We start from the raw sequence: 21281 nt of genomic DNA, 5'->3' as shown, positions 1-21281 counted from the left end.
GCACTAATTGGGGGTGTTCGTAGTGATTGAGGGGGTTGAAGACTAAGAAGTGAGTTATTTATTAGCCAAGTATTCTTCTTATGGCTAGATCCAATCTCTTGGTCACTATGGAAAGGAAAAAATTTTCATGTTCTTCTTTTCGAGACGGGAGAGCTAGGAAAATCCTATTGATTACAGCTTTCTCTTGGTCCCTCTGTTTCCCTAAAATGAAAGGGGCGATCTCATTGTTCTTGGTCTGTGAAGATACGATGTTAGGTATTCCATTTTATTTTCCCATTAAGGCCGAACCTAATGTGCCTTGGATGATCCATATCTTAAGGTTAGGCGTTGTTGCGCATATTAAGCTATCCATGTGGTTGAGAACCCTCACAGGCCAGACACAAAGACACAATTATCAGGCTTGATATTCCAAAAGCGAGAGAAACCCAATCCCTCTCTTTCCTTTTTACATCCCCATGTCGCTGCACAGTAGGGACACAAGGGCATAAAAAAAGGATCTTATCAACTTGTTATGACCTAGGATAATAAGCTCATGAGCTTGGTTTTACTTCACCATCGAGAAACGAAGAAAGACTTTTGTCGACAAGTTTAACTCAAACGTAGCTCCTTTCTTTTTAGGTGTGAAGTAGTGTCAAACCCAAATACCCAATAAGCATTACCTCTCCTTGAAAAGAAGGTGATCCAGCCGCACCTTTTAGTATAACTACCTTGTTACGACTTCACTCCAATCACCAGCCCTGCCTTTAGTATCCCCTTTTGCAATTAAGGTAATGACTTCGGGCATGACCAGCTTTTGTAGTGTGTACAAGGCTCAGGAATGAATTCACAATCATATGGTTGACTAACGGGTACTAGCTATTCTAGCTTCATATAGGCAAGTTGCAGCACAATGAGATTGCACCCTTTGTCCCGGCCATTATAGCACGTGCGTCGCCCAAGGAATAAGGGGCATGATGACTTGACATCATCCTTACCTTCCTTTGGGTTATCATTGATTGTCTATTAAGGGTTCCAAACTTAATGGTGGCAACTAAACACAAGGGTTATACTCGTTCTGGGATTTAACCCAACACCTTATGAAACAAGCTGATGATAGCCATGCACCATCTATGCCCGCATTCTTGAAGGAACCCCTCTCTTTTATGAGGATTCGCCCGATGTTACGCCTTGGTAAGGTTCTTCACTTTGCATCAAATTAAACCACATACTCCACCGCTTGTGCGGGCCCCATTAATTCCTTTGAGTTTTATTCTTGAAAACATACTCCCCAAGTGGGATTCTTAACTTGTTAGCTACAACACTGCATAGGTTGATACGCACAATGCCCGATATCCATTGTTTATGGCTAGGACTGCTAGGGTATATAATCCCATTCACTCCCCTAGCTTTTATCTCTTAGTGTTAGTGTCAGCCTTGTCATAACCCAATTTTTGATTATTTTTATTTTAATTATTATTATTATTTTATTTACTAAAAAAAGGGATAAAAAATGATGATAAAAAAAAATAATAATGATGAAAAAACAAGTAAAATGAAATAAATAAAGAATGAATTAAAATTTGGGTTAAAGGCAACATGATTGGAAGTTTTAGGGTTTAATTAAACTTTGAAATTAATCTAATAATCCAATCAAGGATTTAAGTGGAGAATTGATAAGTTTTGAGACTTAATTAAGCTTGAAAATTAATCTAATTAATCCAATTAAGGGTTTAATTGGAGAATTAATAAGTTTTGAGACTTAATTAAGCTTGGAATTAATTTAATTCATCCAATCAAGGATTTAATTGGAGAATTGATAAGTTTTGAGACTTAATTAAGCTTGAAATTAATTTAATTCATCCAATCAAGGATTTAATTGGAGAATTTATAAGTTTTGAGACTTAATTAAGCTTGGAATTAATTTAATTAATCCAATTAGGGGCTTAATTGGAGAATTGGTAAGTTTTAGACTTAATTGGACCTTGGATTTAATTAAATTAATGAAATCAGTGACTTAATTGAAGAAATATTAAACGTTTGGGATTCAAATTGTGAAATTAAACTCCAAGGATTATATTGAAAAGGTGTGCAAATGCAGGAGGCTAATTACATTTTAACTAGGGATTTAATTACAAAATTATAAAAGTTCACGGACCAAACTCATAGCCTTTGGAACCAGGAAACGGCGTCGTTTGGAAACGACTGTTCACCGTCTCCATTACTCTACAACGACTTTGCCATTAAAGGCAGAGACGTTTCGTCTGCTGGCAGCCGACACAGACGTTTTCTTCATTGAAGGCGTCGGTTACGGAGCATTTAGGCGAGGGGCCAGCCGTTACCACCACTGAGGCTGCCGCTGGCTCTATAAAGCTGAGCAAAGGCGACCTCACAGGGGCTGGTTGCAGAGTTGGAGAAGGAAAAAGAGGGACGAACGAAACCAGAGGAGAGAAACACACATATTACCAGCCAGATTTTTAACCTTTTTCCTTATAACCCCACGCCAGAAGGAAAGCTTCCCATCACTAGTACAAGCCTAAAACAACAAAAACGAAACTAACCGAGAGAGAGAGAGGTTTTGTTCAGAAAACAGAGTAGAAAGAGACGAAGAAAAACAAACCGAAACAGAGGAGCAAGAAAGGAATACAACGTGAAAGAACAGAAGGAGTACGAAGAAACTCGAAGGCAGAAGCTTCGTCCTCAGCAATCACACGCAAATCCCTTGTAAACGAAACGGGTAAGTTTTCAGCTCTGTTTCCCCGCTTCATTTCATTTCATTGTTTCACCGGCTGTTTCTTAATTACAGGGCCATGCACGCGTGATTTAGATCACGCGTGCCTGCTGTGGCCTAGCCGGGTCACTGGCTTGGGCCAGTGACGGGGCTGGGTCGGCTGGGTCTAGCCCAACCCATGTGGGCTGAGCTGGGCCCAGCCCCAAAAAAATAATTAAAAAAATAGAAAAATAAAAAAAATAAAAAAAGTAGAAAAACAAAAAATGTGTATGCATGACTAAAAATAATGTAAATTTATTGGTTTATTCACTGACGCCAGAGTCAGGAATAAAAATACCGGTTTAAATTTATATTATTTTTATTCGTTGTATTTTATTTTATTTAGCCAGATAAATAAAAAATATGTGCATGTGTAAAAATAAATTTGTTTTTATTTATTTATTCACCATCGCTAGAGTAGGAATAAAAAATATTGATCTAATTTTTTTCGTTGCTACGAATTTTTACCAACGCCAGAGTTGGAATTATTCGAGCTCGAATATTCACTGGCGCCAGAGTCAGGAATATTTAAACAAATCATCACAACGTAAACTAATAAACATTTAGCAATTTAAGACAAAACCAGCAATGCAGTCTGCCTTAAGCAGAACGTTTTAGGGGTGATAATATCTTCCCTTTTACGTAACCAATCCCGAGCCATAAAATCTCTGTTGACCAGTTAGGGTTCCTAGTGACCATAATACTAGGTGGCGACTCCTCAAACAAGACTTTTTTCCCTAAAAGAACCGGATGCCAGAAATCTGTTCTTTTTCCATAATAATTCAAGAGAATTATTTTTTAGGGCCGCCACGATGTCGAGTGCGACAAGCCTATTATAGTGCTTTCACTATTGGTGTTCCTTTTGATCTCTATGCATTTCATCACTCCACTAAAAATTCCCTATGCCCCTATCATACTCCAGCTTGGCAGTTTCCACTGCCTATCCAGGATTGAGCCCTAGGATTTGATGGGGAACTTAAAAAGCCAACTACCAATACTTTAAGCCAAATCATTCTGGATAACGCTTACATCCTCTATATTACCATGACTGCTAGCATAGAGTTAGCGAATGCTCATTCCCAAATACTGTCATTGCTTCTTCTACAGGAAAATAAGTTCACAACTCATAGGCCTTCTACCTCCATCCGACATTGTTTTGTCAAGCTTTACCTATTGCGGAATATTCTTCATTACTGCCTCCTGTAGGAGTCTGGGTCACGTCTCAATCCAGTGTGGTTGATCATCCTTTCAGACTAACTATTGATAATTTCCTTTGTAAGCTATTGCATCACCAACTAGCTAATCAGACATGAGCCCTTCCTTCGATGAATTCTTCCTTTTTCTCCTCAACCTATGAGGTATTAACAGTCGTTTCCAGTTATTGTTCCCCTTCCAAGGGCAGGTTCTTACATGTTACTCATCCATCCACCTCTGGAAACACCTCTTCCTATCTGACTTGCATGTGTTAAGCATGCCGCCAATATTCATCCTGAGCCAAGATTGAACTCTCCATAAGATTCTTAGTTGCATTACCTATAGCTTGTTTTATAGACAAAGCTGATTTGAAATTGTCTTTCATTTCAAGGCTTGTATCCATGTGCTTCATATTTACTTAGAGTTTGCTCCAAGAAATATAGCCATACCTACCCCCCTCACATCAATCCATAAGCCTCTTATCTATCTTCATTCGATCACGGTGAAGGGTGAGTAAGTCAAAATGGAAAAACTCACATTGGGCTTAAGGGTAATCAGGCTTGAACTAATGACTTCCACCACGTCAGAGTGACAATATACCGTTGAGTTATATACCTTCCCTTGCCCCCATCAAGAAATAGAACTGACTAATCCTAAGTCAAAGGGTCAAGAAACTCAACGCCACTATTCTTGAACAACTTGGAGTTGAACCCTTTTTTCTCACTATTATGGATATGAAAATAATGAGAAAAATGGATTCAATTATCAACTACTCCTTAAAAAAATAGGATTGATTATGGATTGGAGCCATAACATATGGTTTTAAAAGCATATGGAAAGGATGATTAATTTGGATCGATATGAGAGTCCAACTCCATTGAATTGCTAGAATCCATGTTGTAAATTTGAAATAGGTGGATTTCTCCTCGATCCATAGAGACAAAATGTAGGATTGGTACCAACAGTTCTCCTTGGAAGAAATGACTCACTAAGCTGACATCATTAACTAATACTAATATAATAGAAAATAACTATCTTTTCTATATACTTTCCCCGATTTCATTGTTACTATGTGTCTTACGCAATTGATTGGAACATATAGATATCCTTCACCATAACATAAGTCATTGAAAGGATGTCGAAGACCCACCAAAGCATGAAAGCTAGGATCTTTCAAAAAATGGATTCATATTCGAAGAGTACATAACGGTATGGATAAGCTCACACTAATTTGTCAATTTAGGATCCAATTCAAGATTTTCCTTTGGAGATGTCGGGAAGGAATTGGAATGTAATAACATCGATTCATACAGATAGAGAAGAAAAGGTTCTCTATTGATTCAAATGTTGTAAAGGGCAATGAAAAAGGACAAAACCAAAGATTTCATAGAGCTTTTGATCAAAAAATCAATCTGATTTATTTCTTACCCTTCGCTCAATGAGAAAGTGGGTCAGATTCTACAAGATCAAACCTATGAGACTTTGAATCAATAGAGGAAAAAAAAAAAAAAAAAAAGAGGGAAAAATAAGAAATAGAAATAAATAAATAAGAGCCCAAATTCTAAATGAACAAATTCAAACTTGAAAAAAATCTTTCTAATTCTCGAAGAATGCGGGGCAAAGGGATTGATCGAAAAAGATCTATTGTTCTTATTCTTATTATAAGATCATTATTGGATGTGAATATGTTTGGTAAAAAGAAGAATCTTCTCCTTTGAGATTAATAATAATAATAATAATAATAATAATAATAATAAAAAATCTTCTCCTTTGAGAATAATCAAAGAAGGAAAGTGTTCAATTGAAACATGAAAACATGATTGAATTTGTCTTATTTACTCTTCGGGATTGCGTGGATAGAGGGAGGAGCTTCTCAATCAATGAAAAGGATCCAATGACTTTGAAATAATTGAATGAGGAGCCGTATGAGGTGAAAATCTCATATACAGTTTTGTAGAGTGGCAATAAAGGTGATTTATTAAACTTTTCCACGATCACCAAAAAAAAAAACTCTACCGTACTTAAAGTTTCCAGGCTACAATTAACCTCTGAATTTGAAATCACTGCTTATACATAGTATTGACCATAATTCACAAGAACATTTTATGGTCTTAATAAGAGGGGGAAGGGTTAAGGATTTACCGGGTGTGAGATACCACATTGTTAGAGGAACCCTAGATGCTGTCGGAGTAAAGGATCATCAACAAGGGCATTCTTGTACATTGTGGACAATTTTTAATTAAAATCAATTGTCCAGATCTGACCGTAAAGGTAGAGATTAAAATGAATAAATATTTAAGGAGAAAGTTGTAGTTTTACTTTTAACTTCCTTCCATCTATGTTTCTCCTGTTTAGAAGGACAACAAAATAGAGACAAAAACCTATTTTTATCCACATGTGTTTTCCTCCCTTGTGTCTCCATTTATTCTGTCTTGAAACAACAAGAAATTGTTATATCTTCACTGTGTGAGAATATTAGCTAACAAAAACTACCTTTATGCACCAGAATTATTAATCTTGTTATTGGAAAAAAGCTAGAAACTAGGGGGGGCAAGAAATTGAATGGAAAGATGAAGTTTTGGTTCCTTAGTTCAGTATAATTTGGTCAGTATAAAAGCATAATTGGCTCTGCACTCTTAGCTTAGCCCTTGTGTTTCACGCCCCTTGGTGAAATAATAGAAGCATATTGCAAAGTAACGAGCCCAGTCTGTATTCTGTCGTCCCATATCGCATAAGCAACAAAGGGCACAGCAGGAGCACGCTATAAAAGAAAGCTCACCAGATCTGAATCAATCATACCTTTCTCGGCCTTTTGGCTAAGATCAAGTGTAGTATCTGTTCTTATCAGTTTAATATCTGATACGTGGGCCAATGGCTCACACGATATTAAATTTATTTTTTCAAGGGGAGGGTCCATCACAGTAGCTTGCTACTGGGGCTCTCGATCGTCGCCTTTGCGCTGCACTATAGCATTGGCCTGGCGCTCCCCACCAATTCTAGTACCTAAGCTTTGATTTGTAGTGTGTGCGGGTTCTATGATTGTAGGGGTTCTTCATGCTTCAGTAACCAATCACTGACTAGAATGATTTAGAGAACAAATTGAAAGTAAGAGAATCCAATGCTTTGGTTTGCAGTTTTTGATGGATCGAATGAATGCAAGTCATTGATGGTTTGGAGACAGTAAAGTTCTTTACTTTGAACTTCATCTGTGCTGGTTTTTTTCTTTCGATGTTTATTTAGGTGCTTCTCTTTACCTGTTTTCTTTATTTTTTTCTTATTGATTTTATGGTATTTTGATGATTATGATTATTAAACCCTCCTTTTCCTATACCCGAAATCAAAGATCTTGCCATAATCTTGACAATGGTGTATGTGTGGTGGAGGAAATTCTTGGGGCAGTCCTAACCTATATACTAGTATTTGTTTTTTCTTAGATTGCTAATTTTTAGGGAACCCTTTACGATTAGCTTGAGAATGGTTAACAATCTCTGTTATCTGACCACTGATAAGCAAACAACCTAGAAGAGGCCATGGCCATTGTTAACAGAAAATAGTTATTGATTTTCACTCTCTCAATCCTCATGCTGCCATTGGAACCTGTCTTGCATGTTCATTATCTTAGAGACGTGTCTGTGAACTGGGTTTTTGTTGTGATTTTCAAACATGTAACGTTTCCTCCATTATTACCACATCTGATATAACATGCATAGTTTTTCTTATCTAATTTTTCTTTAGAATATTGGTAGATTATGATTAAAAAAATAGTTTTGCAGTCATGATCTTGAAAGGAATTGGAGCTTTCCCAAATATATTCTCTGCTCAGCATTCACACATCACAATATCTGCCTAAATAGTCACTATTCACGGAAAACATACCTTCTTCGAATATCCATACCTTTGTATATGTTGGGATAAAACTTTAAGTTTCACTACATCTGGTGTTTTTGCATTCAACAACTTCTCCTCACCAAATTAGTGTTTTTTGCCATGTTTCTTTTTTTTTTAGTTGGATATTTTCAGTTATTGCTCCTCTCAATGCATACACTTTTTATACTTTGCATCTATTATCTTCCAAGTAGATGTCTATGGCTTTGGATATTTGTAGTCCATGCTTTCGCCGAGGTTTCAGCCGAGCTTTTCATATTCATTTGTTTTTGTGCTGCATTGCTCTGTGCTTTTATTTTGGCATTTCAAGTATCCTATTATAGCTTCAAAAGGCATCTCCTTTCATTTTCGATGCGAAATTCTTTGGTTTTCCTTAGTTGATGCCAATTGCTTTGGAGATTGGATTTTTCTGTTTCCAACATTGAAACCGAGCCTTTGTAAACAGCTTCGTCTGAGACTGGCTACGCTTTTATTCTTTGTCCTTGATGTAAGTTTATTGACTTTCATTTAGTCTAGGAACTGGATATTTTATGTCTCTTGCGATTCATTTTTTTATGCATTTGTCTTTGATCTATTTTGTTGTGTTTTTCATTTTGTTTCTGAAGAACATTCATAGCTTTCTAATAATAGTGCACTGGAAATTTAATAGCACAAGTTACATCTAGTAGTGTAATGAGTTATGAAAAGCTCGAATTTGTCGGCTGTGCCAAATTATTAACCTAAAACAGTACATTGTACAATTTTTTTCTGAATCAAAAGGCCATTACTTTTCTTTAGGTTTGGATTTGTGGTATTTTGGTGAGACAATCAAACAAGTTTAGTGTCTTTGAACACACCAAGCCTTACAATTCAGGGATTTTGACGGATGACATGAAAACTGCTCAATTGACACTATATTGATTATTCAAAGGCAGAATGGATTCCTCTAACTTGACTCCTATGGTTTGATTGGATGAGAATTCAAATAATTAGAAGTCAAGAGCCATACAATATTTTGTCGGACTTACACATCTAAATGTCTAATGAGTGACTTGGACGTGTGGCTAAGTCAATTCCTCATAAATATTTTGTTTATTTATTTTGATGTATTTATTTTGATGGTTAATTTAATAGAATTGGAGAGAGCTAATTAAGAGAAGGAGAAAATAGACTTTCCTATCATTCATTATGTACATGTACTTGTGATATATATAGGAAAGGATAGCTAACTCTAATGGGCTATCTATAATGAATCATATTAAAATAGATAGTTGTTAGGATACTTGTATACAAACCCGACAAGATAAAAAGCAAGGAATAGGATAAAATGAGAAATTAGACACACAAGAATTTACATGGTTCATCTAATTTGGCTACGTTTACGGGCAAATACCTCATAATTTTGTGGGATTTCTTTCCCTCTTTCACTCTCCTCTTCTTCTCTCTTGTTTTTCTCTTATGATATATATAAGGCAAGGATGCACTACCTATTTATAGGCAAGCTTCGTTGCCTTTATCTTGCAAAAGACAAGAGCACCAATTGGTGCTGCAATGGCACCGAATTGGTGCTCACTTTGTTGACTTAGACATCACCAATTGGTGCTAGTAGGTAGCACTAATTGGTGTTGGTGCTAGCTAGCTTCACAATAGCTAGGTTTAGAATTATGTTTAATCATTTTACATCAATATTCCTTAGCAAGTTGAATGGGGAAGACACCACTTTCAACTTGGGTAGCAGAAATATAAGTTGCGATAAGAAGAGAGGTTTAGTGAGAACATCAACAATCCAATCATCATTAAAAGTAATAAATTGAACCTAAAGATGCTTGCTAGCAACCATGTCATGGATGAAGTGAAAATGGATCTTCATATTTTCATGTGAGCATGGAAAACTATTTGATTGCAAGATAAATGGTTCCTAAGTTATCCACCACATAAGAGGAGTTATAGTAGAAATCCCAAGTTCAAGAAGTAGAAACTTGATCCAATATAATTTTGTAGTAGCATTACCAATGGCTTTATACTATGCTTTTGCAAAAGATGATTTTCATGAAATCAAGTTTTGATCAAGAAAAATAGTATAACTATTAGTAGACTTTTGATCTTCAACACTACAAACCCAATCAAAATTACTAAGTCCATTAAGAGACAGATTACTCTTACCAGTCAAGTTCAAATCAAAGGATAAAGTGCCATATAAATAAGGCAAGGTGTGCTTAATTGCCAACCAATGTATGTTAGTGGGAGAATGCTTGAATTGGACTATACTGCACATGATAAACATAATTATATGCCTAGTTATCTTTTGTATTATGGTCCATTATACAAAGTCTATGAAGTTTATCTATCTTTACCTTAGTGTGTGTGTGTGTGTAAATAAAGGGCCTCACCCTAAAGAAGGGGAAGAAAAAAAAGAGAGAGAATTCTTGGAGATATAATTTTTTCTTCAAGACAAGCTCTTCAAGTAAGGAAGTTAGCTCTCTTAGAAGCTCTCAAGCTTCCTTCATCCATGCTTGAAATCTACAAAGAACGAACCTCTATTGGATCAAGCCTAAACGCCCCATAAGAGTTCTTCAACAAAATATCTTCTTCAAGACAACAAGCTCTTTAAGTAAAGAAACTCTCTTAAAAGATCTCAAGTCTCCTTCATTTATGTTAAAGTCTACAAAGAACAAGGCTCTCTTGAATCAAGTCTAAACGCCCTATAAGAGTTCTTCAACAGCACTTTGAAGACAAATCAAAGGTGTTCTTCAAAGCATCAAATCACTGAATCTCGCTCCGCAATACATGCCTAAGTTTGTGTTCTTGCGAAGCACAAATCTTGGTTTGATTTAACAAATAAATCAAGTCATCATATATCAAATCCAAGGAAAGAATTAAATGAATGTCTTATTCTTTTGAAAGAATATTGTAGATAAAGATTATGTCTATAGACACTGTCATTGATAAAAAAAAAAAAAAAAAAAAAGAGATTTCTTCCTAAGCGAGCTAAACCTGAAATCCATATAATTTAAAACACTTTCACATGTGATATTCGCAACATTCGTTGGATTAATGATGGAAAAAAAGTTTTGATTTAAAAAAAAAATAGAAAGAAGAAGAAAGAAACAATTAAGTTTTTCAGATGAAAAAAATAAAATATAAAGAAAAAGAAGAAACGATCAAATAAAATAAAATAGTGTTAGGTTACTATTTTGGCATCTAAAAGACAAAACAACTGAGATAAAAGGGATAAGATGAAGACAAATGAAACGAAGATGGAGTTGTGTTTATTAGTTGCGTATAAGACAAAGTTAATGTCTTTGCATGCGGTTTGGTTGATGAGGAAAAAGAAAGAATAAAATGTGAAAGGTCTAATTTAATCTTTATATATATTATCATCAAACTTACAATGCTTAAAATTATTAAATATTTAAATTAACTTATAATGGTAATTTCTCCACTCATCAAAATTATGTTAAAAAGGATTTGTAATCATCGTCGAAAAGATAATAGATTACCAAGAAGATAATTTAATTAAATTATGATTAATTTCCTATCGTCTCTCATTATCTCCCTTGTTTATATTTCTGTATTTGTTTTGTGAAAAAATTCTTCTATATTTTTTAGTTTTCAGATATAAAGGGGAAAATTTGTAAGTTAATTAAAATCAAATATACAGATATGAACGGTAGGGCAGGGATTAAAATTAGCTAGAAATTATTTGTAATATAGAGACAAAAACCTATTTTTAACTGTCTTGACAATCAAATGTGTTTTCTTCCCATGTGTCTCCATTTATTCTGTCTTGATCAAACAACAAGAAATTGTTTTATCTTCATCGTGTGAGAATATTAGCTAAAAACTACTTATATGCACCAGAATTATTAATCTTGTTTTGGCTTCTTAGTTCAGTATAATTTGGTCAATATAAAAGTGTAATCGGCTCTGCACTCTTGCTTTGCCCAAGACTAAGAGAGCACATCATTCTCCGCCGTGCAGGGGACTTGGCAAGCGCAAAACTTTTTGTCGCCACCCTTGTGTTTTAGGCCCCCTTGGTGAAATAATAGAAGCATATTACGAAATAACAAGCCCAGTCTGTATTCTGTCATCCCATATGGAAAAAATAACAAAGGGCACAGGCAGTAGAACACTATAAAAAAAAGCCCACTAGCTGTGAATCAATCATACCTTTCTCGGCCTTTTGGCTAAGATCAAGTGTAGTATCTGTTCTTATCAGTTTAATATCTGATACGTGGGCCAATGGCTCACACGATATTAAATTTATTTATTTAGGGGGAGAGTCCATCACAGTAGCTTGCTGCTGGGGCTCTAGATCGTCGCCTTTGCGGTGCACTATAGCATTGGCCTGGCGCACCCCACCAACTCAAGTACCCATAGCTTTGATTTGTAGTTTGCGAGGTTTCAATGCTCCGCTGCATCTTTAGATGGTTTTTCATGCTTCAGATCGAAAGGAAGAGAATCCAATCTGTTTCCAAGAATCTTTCGAGGAGAAAATCGAAGGATTTTGTTGATTTAGTTAATGCTACTCATAGTAGAAAATCAAAGACTGGAAATGCAGTATGGATTGTTGTTGTTTAACTGTTCATGGAATTGCTAGGCTCCTCTACTCACGAGTGGCTAACAGTTGGAGGCACCCTTGCTGGCCAAGAGATATTTACACATTTCCTTTCAAGTGTACTGATCCATGCAACTTGGCCACTTATTTTGAATCAACGATATTTGATTGTTTGGATTTTTCATGCTTCAGTGCAGACTAGAATGATTTAGAAAACAAATTGAAAGGAAGAGAATCCAATCTGTCTCCAAGAATATTTAGAGTAGAAAATCTAAGATTTTGTTGATTTAATTTATGCTACTCGCATAGTACAAAATCAGAGTGTTAAAAAAAAAATGTACAATTAGACATCCAACTTGTAATCACAACAATTTAATTGCAAGAGTGGAGCTTTACCAACCGAGCAATATCCCCCCGAGTCAAGTGGAGCATGTATGAAGGAGTCAGACATACTCGCTCTCCGAATGGGCTTATCCCCCCCTCCCTCCCCTTTCCTTATAATGACAAGATTTTTTGAAGTAACTCTGATAAGATAAAAAAAAAAAAAAAAAAAGGGCGTTAAGAGACCCTTCAAGCCCTACTTTGGACACTCTAAGATCCTTTTTTAAATCTACTCCCATTTCGAGTCAAGATATAGATAAATAGACATATTCCATTGCACTAATCGGGGCGTTCGTAGTGACTAACGGGTTCAAAGACTAAGAAGTGAGGTGTTTATCAGTTAAATATTCTTTTACGGCTAGATCCAATCTCCTAGTCCCTGTTAAAAAGAAAAAAAATTCATGTTCTTCCTTTCAGGAAGAGAGGGTTAGGATATCCCATTGATTATAGCTTTCTCCAAATTTCTAGGAAAAGCACGAAAAAAAAAAAGGCTTGAATGGTACGATATTTCAATTGCCTTGAACTGAAAGGGGTGATCATAGTTCTTGATATGTGAAGATATGTTGTTAGGTGTTCCATTTTATTTTTTCATTAAAGCTGAACAAAATGTGTCTTGGATGATCCACTTCTCAGGGTTAAGTGTTGTTGCACTCATTAAACTATCCAGGTGGCTGAAAGTTCTCACAGTCCAAGCACAACAATGCAATTATTAGGAGCGCGCTTTACCACTGAGCTAATAGGCCTCACATCAGGGGCTTGCTATTCCAAAGGCGAGAGAAACCCCAACCCTCACTTTCCTTTTTACATCCCTATGTCGCCGCGCGGGAGGGACACGACTCATGAGCTTGGTCTAACGCCTCTTGGTGAAATAATAGAAGCATATTGCGAAGTAACAAGCCCAGTCTGTATTCTGTCGTCCCATATAGCAGAAACAACAAGAGCACGGGCAGGAGCACACTATAAAAAAAAGCTCACTAGCTCCGAATAAATCATACCTTTCTCGGCCTTTTGGCTAAGATCAAGTGTAGTATCTGTTCTTATCAGTTTAATATCTGATACGTGGGCCAATGGCTCACACGATATTAAATTTATTTATTTAGGGGGAGGTTCCATAACAGTAGCTTGCTACTGGGGCTCTCGAGCGTCGCCTTTGCGCTGCACTATAGAAATGGCATGGCGCACCCCACCAACTCAAGTACCGAAAGCTTTAATCTGTAGTTTGCGAGGGTTCTATGCTTGTAGGGTTCTTCATTCTTCAGTAACCAATTGCAGACTAGAATGATTCAGAGAACAAATCCAATGCTTTGATTTGTAGTTTGTGATGGATCGAATGAAAGCAAGTCATTGATGGTTGGGAGACAGTAAAGTTCTTTACTTTGAACTTCATCCCCCAACTCATGTTCAGGAACTTCTTGGAACACACAACTCTGCTGCTTTTTTTCTTTCGATGTTTATTTAGGTGCTTCTCTTTACCTGTTTTCTTTAGTTTTTCTTATTGATTTTATGGTATTTTGCTGACTATTAAACCCTCTTTTTCCTATACCCGAAATCAAAGATCTTGCCATAATCTTTGACAATGGTGTATGTGTGGAGAAGGAGGAAATTCTTGAGGCAGTCCTACCCAATATATATACTAGTATTTGTTTTTTCTTACGATTAGCTTGAGAATGGTTAACAATCTCTGCTATCTGACTACTGATAAGCAAACAACCTAGAAGAGGCCATGACCATTGTTAACAGAAAATAGTTATTGATTTTAACTCTCTCTCAATCCTCATGCTGCCAATGGAACCTGTCTTGCATGTTCATTATCTTAGAGACGTGTCTGTGAACTGGGTTTTTGTTGTGATTTTCAAACATGTAACGTTTCCTTCATTAGGACCACATCTGATATAACATGCATAGTTTTTCTTATCTAATTTTTCTTTAGAATATTGGTAGATTATGATTAAAAAAATAGTTTTGCAGTCATGATCTTGAAAGGAATTGGAGCTTTCCCAAATATATTCTCTGCTCAGCATTCACACATCACAATATCTGCCTAAATAGTCACTATTCAGGGAAAACATAACTTCTTCGAATATCCATACCATTGTATGTGTTGGGATAAAACTTTAATTTTCACTATATCTGGTGTTTTTGCATTCAACAACTTCTCCTCACCAAATTAGTGTTTTTTGCCATGTTTCTTTTTTTTTTTAGTTGGATTTTTTCAGTTATTGCTCCTCTCAATGCATACACTTTTTATACTTTGCATGTATTATCTTCCAAGTAGATTGCAATGGCTTTGGATATTTGTAGTCTATGCTTTCGCCGAGGTTTCAGCCGAGCTTTTCATATTCATTTGTTTTTGTGCTGCATTGCTCTGTACTTTTATTTTGGCATTTCAGGTATCCTATTAGAGCTTCAACAGGCATCTCCTTTCATTTTCGATGCAAAATTCTTTGGTTTTCCTTAGGTGATGCCAATTGCTTTGGAGATTGGATTTTTATGTTTCCAACATTGAAACCGAGCCTTTGTAAATAGCTTCGTCTGAGACTGGCTACGCTTTTATCCGTTGGTGTTCTTTCCGATCTCTACGCATTTCATCGCTCCACTGAAAATTCCCTTTGCCCCTACCATACTCCAGCTTGGCAGTTTCGATTGTCTGTCCAGGGTTAAGCCCTGGGATTTGACAGGGAACTTGTAAAGCCAACTAAAGACATTTTACACCAAGTCATTATAGATAACGCTTGCATCCTCTGTATTACCGCAGCTGTTGGCACAAAGTTAACCAATACTTATTCCCCTGATACTGTTATTGCTTCTTCTTTAGGAAAAGAAATTCACGACACAGAGGCTCTCTACCTCCTTGCGGTATTGCTTCGTCAAGCTTTTACTCATTGCAGAAAATTCTCCACTGCTGCCTCCAATAGGAGTCCGGGTCATGTCTCAGTCATAGTGTGGTTGATCATCCTCTCCACACATTTTCTCATCCTCTTTGTAAGGAGAATGAGAAAATGTGTGGAGAGGCGTGTAGGAGCATGGAAAGAGCAATGTAGCTCTATGACATTGTGTAGTTTGCTCTATTGCTCTTAATGGGGCTCTGTCTCTATTCTAAATGGTTTATTTAATTGGTGATTCAAAATATTTATAAAATTTAATTATGTTAGTTTATCTTCTAGAGATTCGTGTAATAATGGAGAATAATTACCTTTCTTTAGAGCTACGTTGATTATTGTTTCTTACTATGTCATTGATTGAAAAGTTGATGCTCATAAATTATTTGCGTCGTACAGAAAAGTGCAGTTGTGGTGCATGCTAGTAGGCGGGAACTTTCAGGGTTTGGGTTGACGCCCAAATATTTTTTTTAAGGTTGGATCGAGACAATTCAATCGTTTTGCATTTATCATGACTTTTTCTTCATGAGTATTGGAATTTAAACAATCTTATTTTTCCAAAGAAATCTTTTTTTTTTTTGCAAAAAGAGAATCCAAAGCTTTTTTTAGTTTCTTTTAATAATTAATAATAATTGTTGTAATATAGAATTGGCACAGTCGAATCCTTATTTCCAGAGATAATATTTAGTGTAAACTGTACAGAAGCTCTATGTTACAGAGAAATAGTTATAATCTAACTCGGTTGATTGGATTCCTCAATCTTGAACCCAGATACCTTCGCAAGCTCAGACAACTCTTGATCTCCACTCAAAACCTGCAAGAAACACCTTACGTGAATGATAATATCAATTTATATAGGGAAAAAAGTAGAGAGAACTTCTTCTAGTACGATTCAATGGCTGTTTAGTACAGCTTTCAATGCTGATTGGAACAAGTTAATAATCAATTAGTGGTATCTAATCTAATCTAATCTAATCAAACAAACTGAGCTGCCTAAAATCCTATAGCAGCGAAAAACAAAACATGTTTCCTAGAATCTTACAGGAATGGGAATGGAGCCAAATACTTTAACCTATGCTACTAGAAGTAATGTGAATTCAGAAAAAAAGAGGCCACTGATAGATGATTGGTCAAGGACTAGCGAAAGCTCGATACATTTAAATATCCATACCTGACCATTGATCACCCATGTTGGAAATCCTTCAAGTTTAGCATCTGCACATGCCTTTATCATCTTAGTTCCTTTCCTAAATCCATTAGGAAAGCATTCCACATAGTTCAACAGTTCTGCTGCCTCCTTCCCAAATATCTATGCATCAATAGCATGAAGAAATTATTATAACTAGCCACACATCACTGTTTGGAAACATGCCAGAATTGAAAAGGGTTCTTTACAAATATTAGGTACTTGGGACAATTCAAAATTTATTTTCTTCGATAAAATAGGCAAACAAATCTATAGATTTGTTTGTCTCTGCAAACTTGCATGTGCTCTATTCAGATAACTGTGTATTCATATGTCGGGATAAATGGAAAGCAAACTTTATTTCACTTTATGCAATGATGTCTCACTATAAAAAAATGTGCTATATTCAGATAACATTTGATTTTACATTTCAAATATCCATCTGCTGTTAGCATACTGGTAAGGATCACCAAGGGAATTAATATTGAACCCAAACAGTAAATAATGCTAGTTTCTGGTGTCAATTTCATTTGAAATTCCACGTTGTTTGCAAGGATTATCAAGTGAACGTTGAGAAGAGTGTCAAACACTCGCATGCTACTGCTAATAAAGAAGAATAAATACCTGTTTTTGTTCTTGGCAATGTGAACACCAGAAAGCTCCATACATTTTAGCTCCTGTAGATTGTAGATGTCTTGCAAGAGATATAGCAAAAGGACTTGAAGGTGTGGTTATCTCAGTGGTAAAATATTCCAGGTTAATATCAGCCAGGCTGCTATCACAGAGATGAAGATGGAAAAATGTCAGGGCACAGATTCCCTTGCAAAAAGAATGCGGAGCATGCACATCAGGGTATCTTAAAACTGAAAACATAAACAAAACAGTATAGAAGCATGACAATGGCCAAGCAACATATAACCATCTTAACAACTGCAAACAGTGCACTCTGACATACTCACTAGGGCAAATACTAACTTATGAACTCAATTGAATTCTGCATCTACCAGGTTAGTAGCCTTGATTAGTGAATTGAATTGACAAAGTATAAGAGTTCCAACGTTGAGAATTATATACAGCCAGACTTTCATAAATGGAAAAAGAAAAAGTTTGCATGTAGAGTATTCTAATGAAAGTGAAACAGAAATGCTATGATCCTTGAAAAGATTTTATTCACCTTGAGCTGGCAGGTCGGAGTGTAGCATATGAGGTGTTCAATGAAAAAATCACCACGCTTGCTATACATAGCTGTAAACCCAAAAACTTTTGTATCTCTTCCAAACCAAAATCCTATTTTGTACAGCCAAAAAGAGGGAAGCAGAAATTGAATCAAATCATTTTATGAACTGGATAAGAGGCGTTTCCAATATATTAAAAAGGAGAAAAACAAGCACGAGAAACCACACCTTTAAAGTGATGAAAAACAAGCTGAATGACAAGAAAGCTGACAATAAACAGTAAGTGCAAGATGTCCCTGAAAACTTTGTGCTCAAAATGTACAAGAAATATCCACTAGCAACTGCCATTGAGGTAGTGCACCCAAGTAAAAGCAAGCGACCATTAGACTCCTCGATACCAAAGGGAAACTTCTTTCCAGACCACTGTAAACCAAGTGTTGCCACTAGACCATATGATATCATTCCTATCAATGGAAGAGGAACACCTGGAATGAAAATGTAAAAGGGATATATCACATTACTGGCAAATTTATTCGGTTTTGTGGTTACATAGAAAAATTCTAAAGATAGACAATACAGTAAAAACAATAAATAACAACAAAAGAAAATCTAATGACAGCCACGAGGATCAAGACTGTCACACCCATGCAATGCACATTAATATGTGATCAAATGTCTCCATTCTCAAATCAGAATTGTGCATGTAAAAAACATATAAAGCATCCGCACATGGTTCCCACGATGTTCATATTACAAATAAATGTTTAACTAAAGACTCAAATTTGGCAGACTGGATCTAAGTGCAATAGGAATGACCATTTGACCGGTCATTTATATTAAGCTTGAAATTAGACCCTATACAACCCTATACAATAGTGTTCAGCAGTTTTTCTTTCTCGTTATTGCTTAAAAGAATTCCTGCCCATTTCCACCACCATTGCCAATATGTCGATTGAGCACTATACTTTCAAGACTTACAATAGACCTCAAAGAAGTCTTCTACTCCACCAATCTTTCCTATGCCATGTTCAACCTTCGTCCCCTTCTTCCTGGTTTGTACTCAACACCTTTTCTTTGCACCTCTCCAATTACTTTATACGATAATCACCGCTTCTAGTTTAGTGGAACATGTGGGTCTTCCGTTTCTCTTTTCTTCCCTCTCTGTTTTTTCAGTTATGATGAATGACAAGGTAAGGAAAAAAAAAAATAGTAAACTCCAAACATGTTAAAATACATGAAACAAGATCCCCTTTTACCCTACAATTAAATCATCACGTTTTGTTTTTTTAATTACATTGAACTAATGAATAGTCTGCTTCTTGACCGCAACATATAAACACTCCTAAATTTGAAATCAAAACCAACATGACAACTGTTAAAAAAACTTGGCTTATTTGTTTTCGAACATCCTCTGACAATTTGACTGCTATTAGCATTCCTCTTAATAATAACTGCCTTGTTCTCAATAATTAACAAACTAAACAGAATAGAAGAACAAAATGCTTTGAAAATTAATAATGAACATACCAAAAACCACTGCATAATCACTGCTAAGAACATCACCACAGTTGCCACCACCAATTGGGCAAAAAGCATCAGAATTTGTGAGCTTGAGGAATGTTAAGTATGCAGTTTCAAGAAACCCAACACCACCAAGACCTGCACACCAATTATAAGTAGAAACACTTGAAGAAGACAATAAAGAAGCTGAGTTTGAAGGAGAAGGTGCCGTTTCAGGTGGTTCTGAATCAGTCTCTTGACTTGGCCCTGAAGAAGGCAAGCACTTTAGTTTCCAACACCAACCCTTCTTCAAGAGATAAACAAAGAAGAAGTCAGCGAATTGAAACGAAGATTATGAAGTGAAACTGGAATGAATATAGAGAGAAAGCAGCAAAACCTTGAATTGGGTTAGTTGGGCAGTGAAAGTAGGTGGTGGAGAGGGAGAAAGTGATGTTCTTGAAGAGAAGAACGGAGGAGATGTGATGTTGAGGAAACTTGCCATTGCTGTCTGATTCTCTCTATGTGTTCTTCAGTGAACAAGAATCGTGGGCGAGTTCGTTTTTAAGTTATTGCTTTTTTTCTGAGATGGCACTTCGACATTGAAAATGTGTTTTGAGTCTAAAGATCAAGTCGGTTTGTGACTCAAGCCCAACTAATGACCCATATAATTTGGGGCCTGCTTTCTTTCGGTTGAGGCATAACAATTTATGTTATCCCGATTATTTTTTAAATTATTTTTAAAAATATATTAAAAAATATATATTTTATTTTTTAAATTAATTTTTAATATAAATATATAAAAGCGATCTAGTAATTTATAAAAAGAAATAAAAATTTAAAATTTTTCAATAATACTTCACATTCTAAGTACAAATTTTTTTTTTTTATTTTTTTAAAATGGAAAAAGTAATTCTCCCTATAACCATTGTATATTTGATGGGTTTTGAAGTTTGGGGTGGATTTTGAATTCCATATTAATAAATATACACAGTGATAATAATAAATATAACAAATGATAAATATACATTTGGTATGGTTATTTTTTATCTGATAATTATACGCAGTGATATTAATAAATACAACAAATGATAAATATACATTTGGTATAGAAATATTATATGCAAATATTATAATGATAGATTCTTATAAAATAAAACTATTTTGTATAGAAAACAATTATTAATGTTAGAGTTTGCAAAGAAAGAAAATTGTCTCTCGGGTTTTTCACCTTTGCTGTCTTTTTTTTTTTTTTTTTTTTGTGAGCAATGCATCTCTCTTTCCCTGTATTAGTGCAAGTCCTGCTGAAAAGCTACTTGATGCAAAAGGTTACATGAAATCTCCAGTCATGTGTTCTCCATCACTGTGTAGAGCATCGATCATCCATCGCCATGGAAGATGAGATGCCATTCATGTTTCTTTCTTCCACTAAATCCACTGCCCTTTCTTCTTGGTCCAATCTCTGGTTCACCAAGCTCAATCCCTCCGGGAACTCTACCTTCCCGTTAAATTCAATCTCTCCAATCAAGCCATCCATCGATCATCCATGCTATTGCTCCAGGCGAAAGAGGTTGCTCTATTCTTGCTTCCTTCCCCGCTCTCCATGCGAAGAAGGTCTCTCGTCACTGACTTCTTGTCCCATGCTCTGAACTTCCTCTTGCAGCCTTCCATTGTCTCTTGCCTCGTCATTCCTTAAACTTGGCATGGTCTTAAGCTTTTTACTTGGACCATGAAGAGCTACATAGGCTGCTTCTTGATCATCTGTCGGCACTTTTTTACAAATTTTCACGCCACGATATTG

The 21281-nt window shown here is 35.9% G+C and overlaps 1 protein-coding gene, 3 non-coding genes and 1 pseudogene across 6 annotated transcripts; 3 read left to right on the top strand and 2 right to left on the bottom strand.

Moving 5' to 3' along the window:
• Positions 1-3593: 3593 nt before the first annotated feature.
• Positions 3594-4352, bottom strand: LOC118030058 (uncharacterized; annotated as a pseudogene).
• A 2383-nt stretch (positions 4353-6735) lies between these two features.
• LOC118030088 (U2 spliceosomal RNA) lies at positions 6736-6931 on the top strand. Its single transcript, XR_004684271.1, has one exon. It is a non-coding gene; the product is annotated as a U2 spliceosomal RNA (small nuclear RNA).
• A 5039-nt stretch (positions 6932-11970) lies between these two features.
• LOC118030078 (U2 spliceosomal RNA) lies at positions 11971-12166 on the top strand. The gene has a single exon (XR_004684261.1). It is a non-coding gene; the product is annotated as a U2 spliceosomal RNA (small nuclear RNA).
• A 1568-nt stretch (positions 12167-13734) lies between these two features.
• Positions 13735-13930, top strand: LOC118030075 (U2 spliceosomal RNA). Its single transcript, XR_004684259.1, has one exon. It is a non-coding gene; the product is annotated as a U2 spliceosomal RNA (small nuclear RNA).
• Positions 13931-16211: 2281 nt separating this feature from the next.
• LOC118029908 (thiol-disulfide oxidoreductase LTO1) lies at positions 16212-20084 on the bottom strand. 3 transcript variants are annotated; one of them, XM_035033886.2, is made up of 7 exons: positions 19881-20084; positions 19511-19787; positions 18212-18468; positions 17983-18095; positions 17433-17583; positions 16794-16931; positions 16212-16436 (listed from the first exon to the last, which is right to left on the bottom strand). In XM_035033886.2, the coding sequence occupies exons 1-7, from the start codon at positions 19983-19985 to the stop codon at positions 16356-16358; spliced, it is 1122 nt and encodes a 373-aa protein (XP_034889777.1). In that variant the 5' UTR covers positions 19986-20084; the 3' UTR covers positions 16212-16355. The 3 variants fall into 3 exon arrangements, with proteins under 3 accessions (XP_034889777.1, XP_034889775.1, XP_034889776.1); XM_035033884.2 differs by having other exon boundaries at positions 19511-19790; positions 19881-20080; XM_035033885.2 differs by having other exon boundaries at positions 17433-17580; positions 19511-19790; positions 19881-20078.
• Positions 20085-21281: the final 1197 nt, after the last annotated feature.

Source organism: Populus alba, chromosome 5 (genome assembly GCF_005239225.2).
Source record: "Populus alba chromosome 5, ASM523922v2, whole genome shotgun sequence".
NCBI lineage: Eukaryota > Viridiplantae > Streptophyta > Magnoliopsida > Malpighiales > Salicaceae > Populus > Populus alba.
The sequence above is the reverse complement of the archived record's forward strand: the minus strand, read 5'-3'. Positions and strand labels throughout refer to the sequence as shown.

Bases quoted from the DNA above. Each gene is read 5' to 3' on its own strand.
- LOC118029908 (XM_035033884.2), bottom strand. From the start codon at position 19,985: ATGGCAAGTTTCCTCAACATCACATCTCCTCCGTTCTTCTCTTCAAGA. The intron at 18,469-19,510 runs GTATGTTCATTA...TTTTCATTCCAG, and splicing joins TGATTATGCAGTGGTTTTTG to GTGTTCCTCTTCCATTGATA. The intron at 17,584-17,982 runs GTGAATAAAATC...TCTCTGTGATAG, and splicing joins CTCCGACCTGCCAGCTCAAG to CAGCCTGGCTGATATTAACC.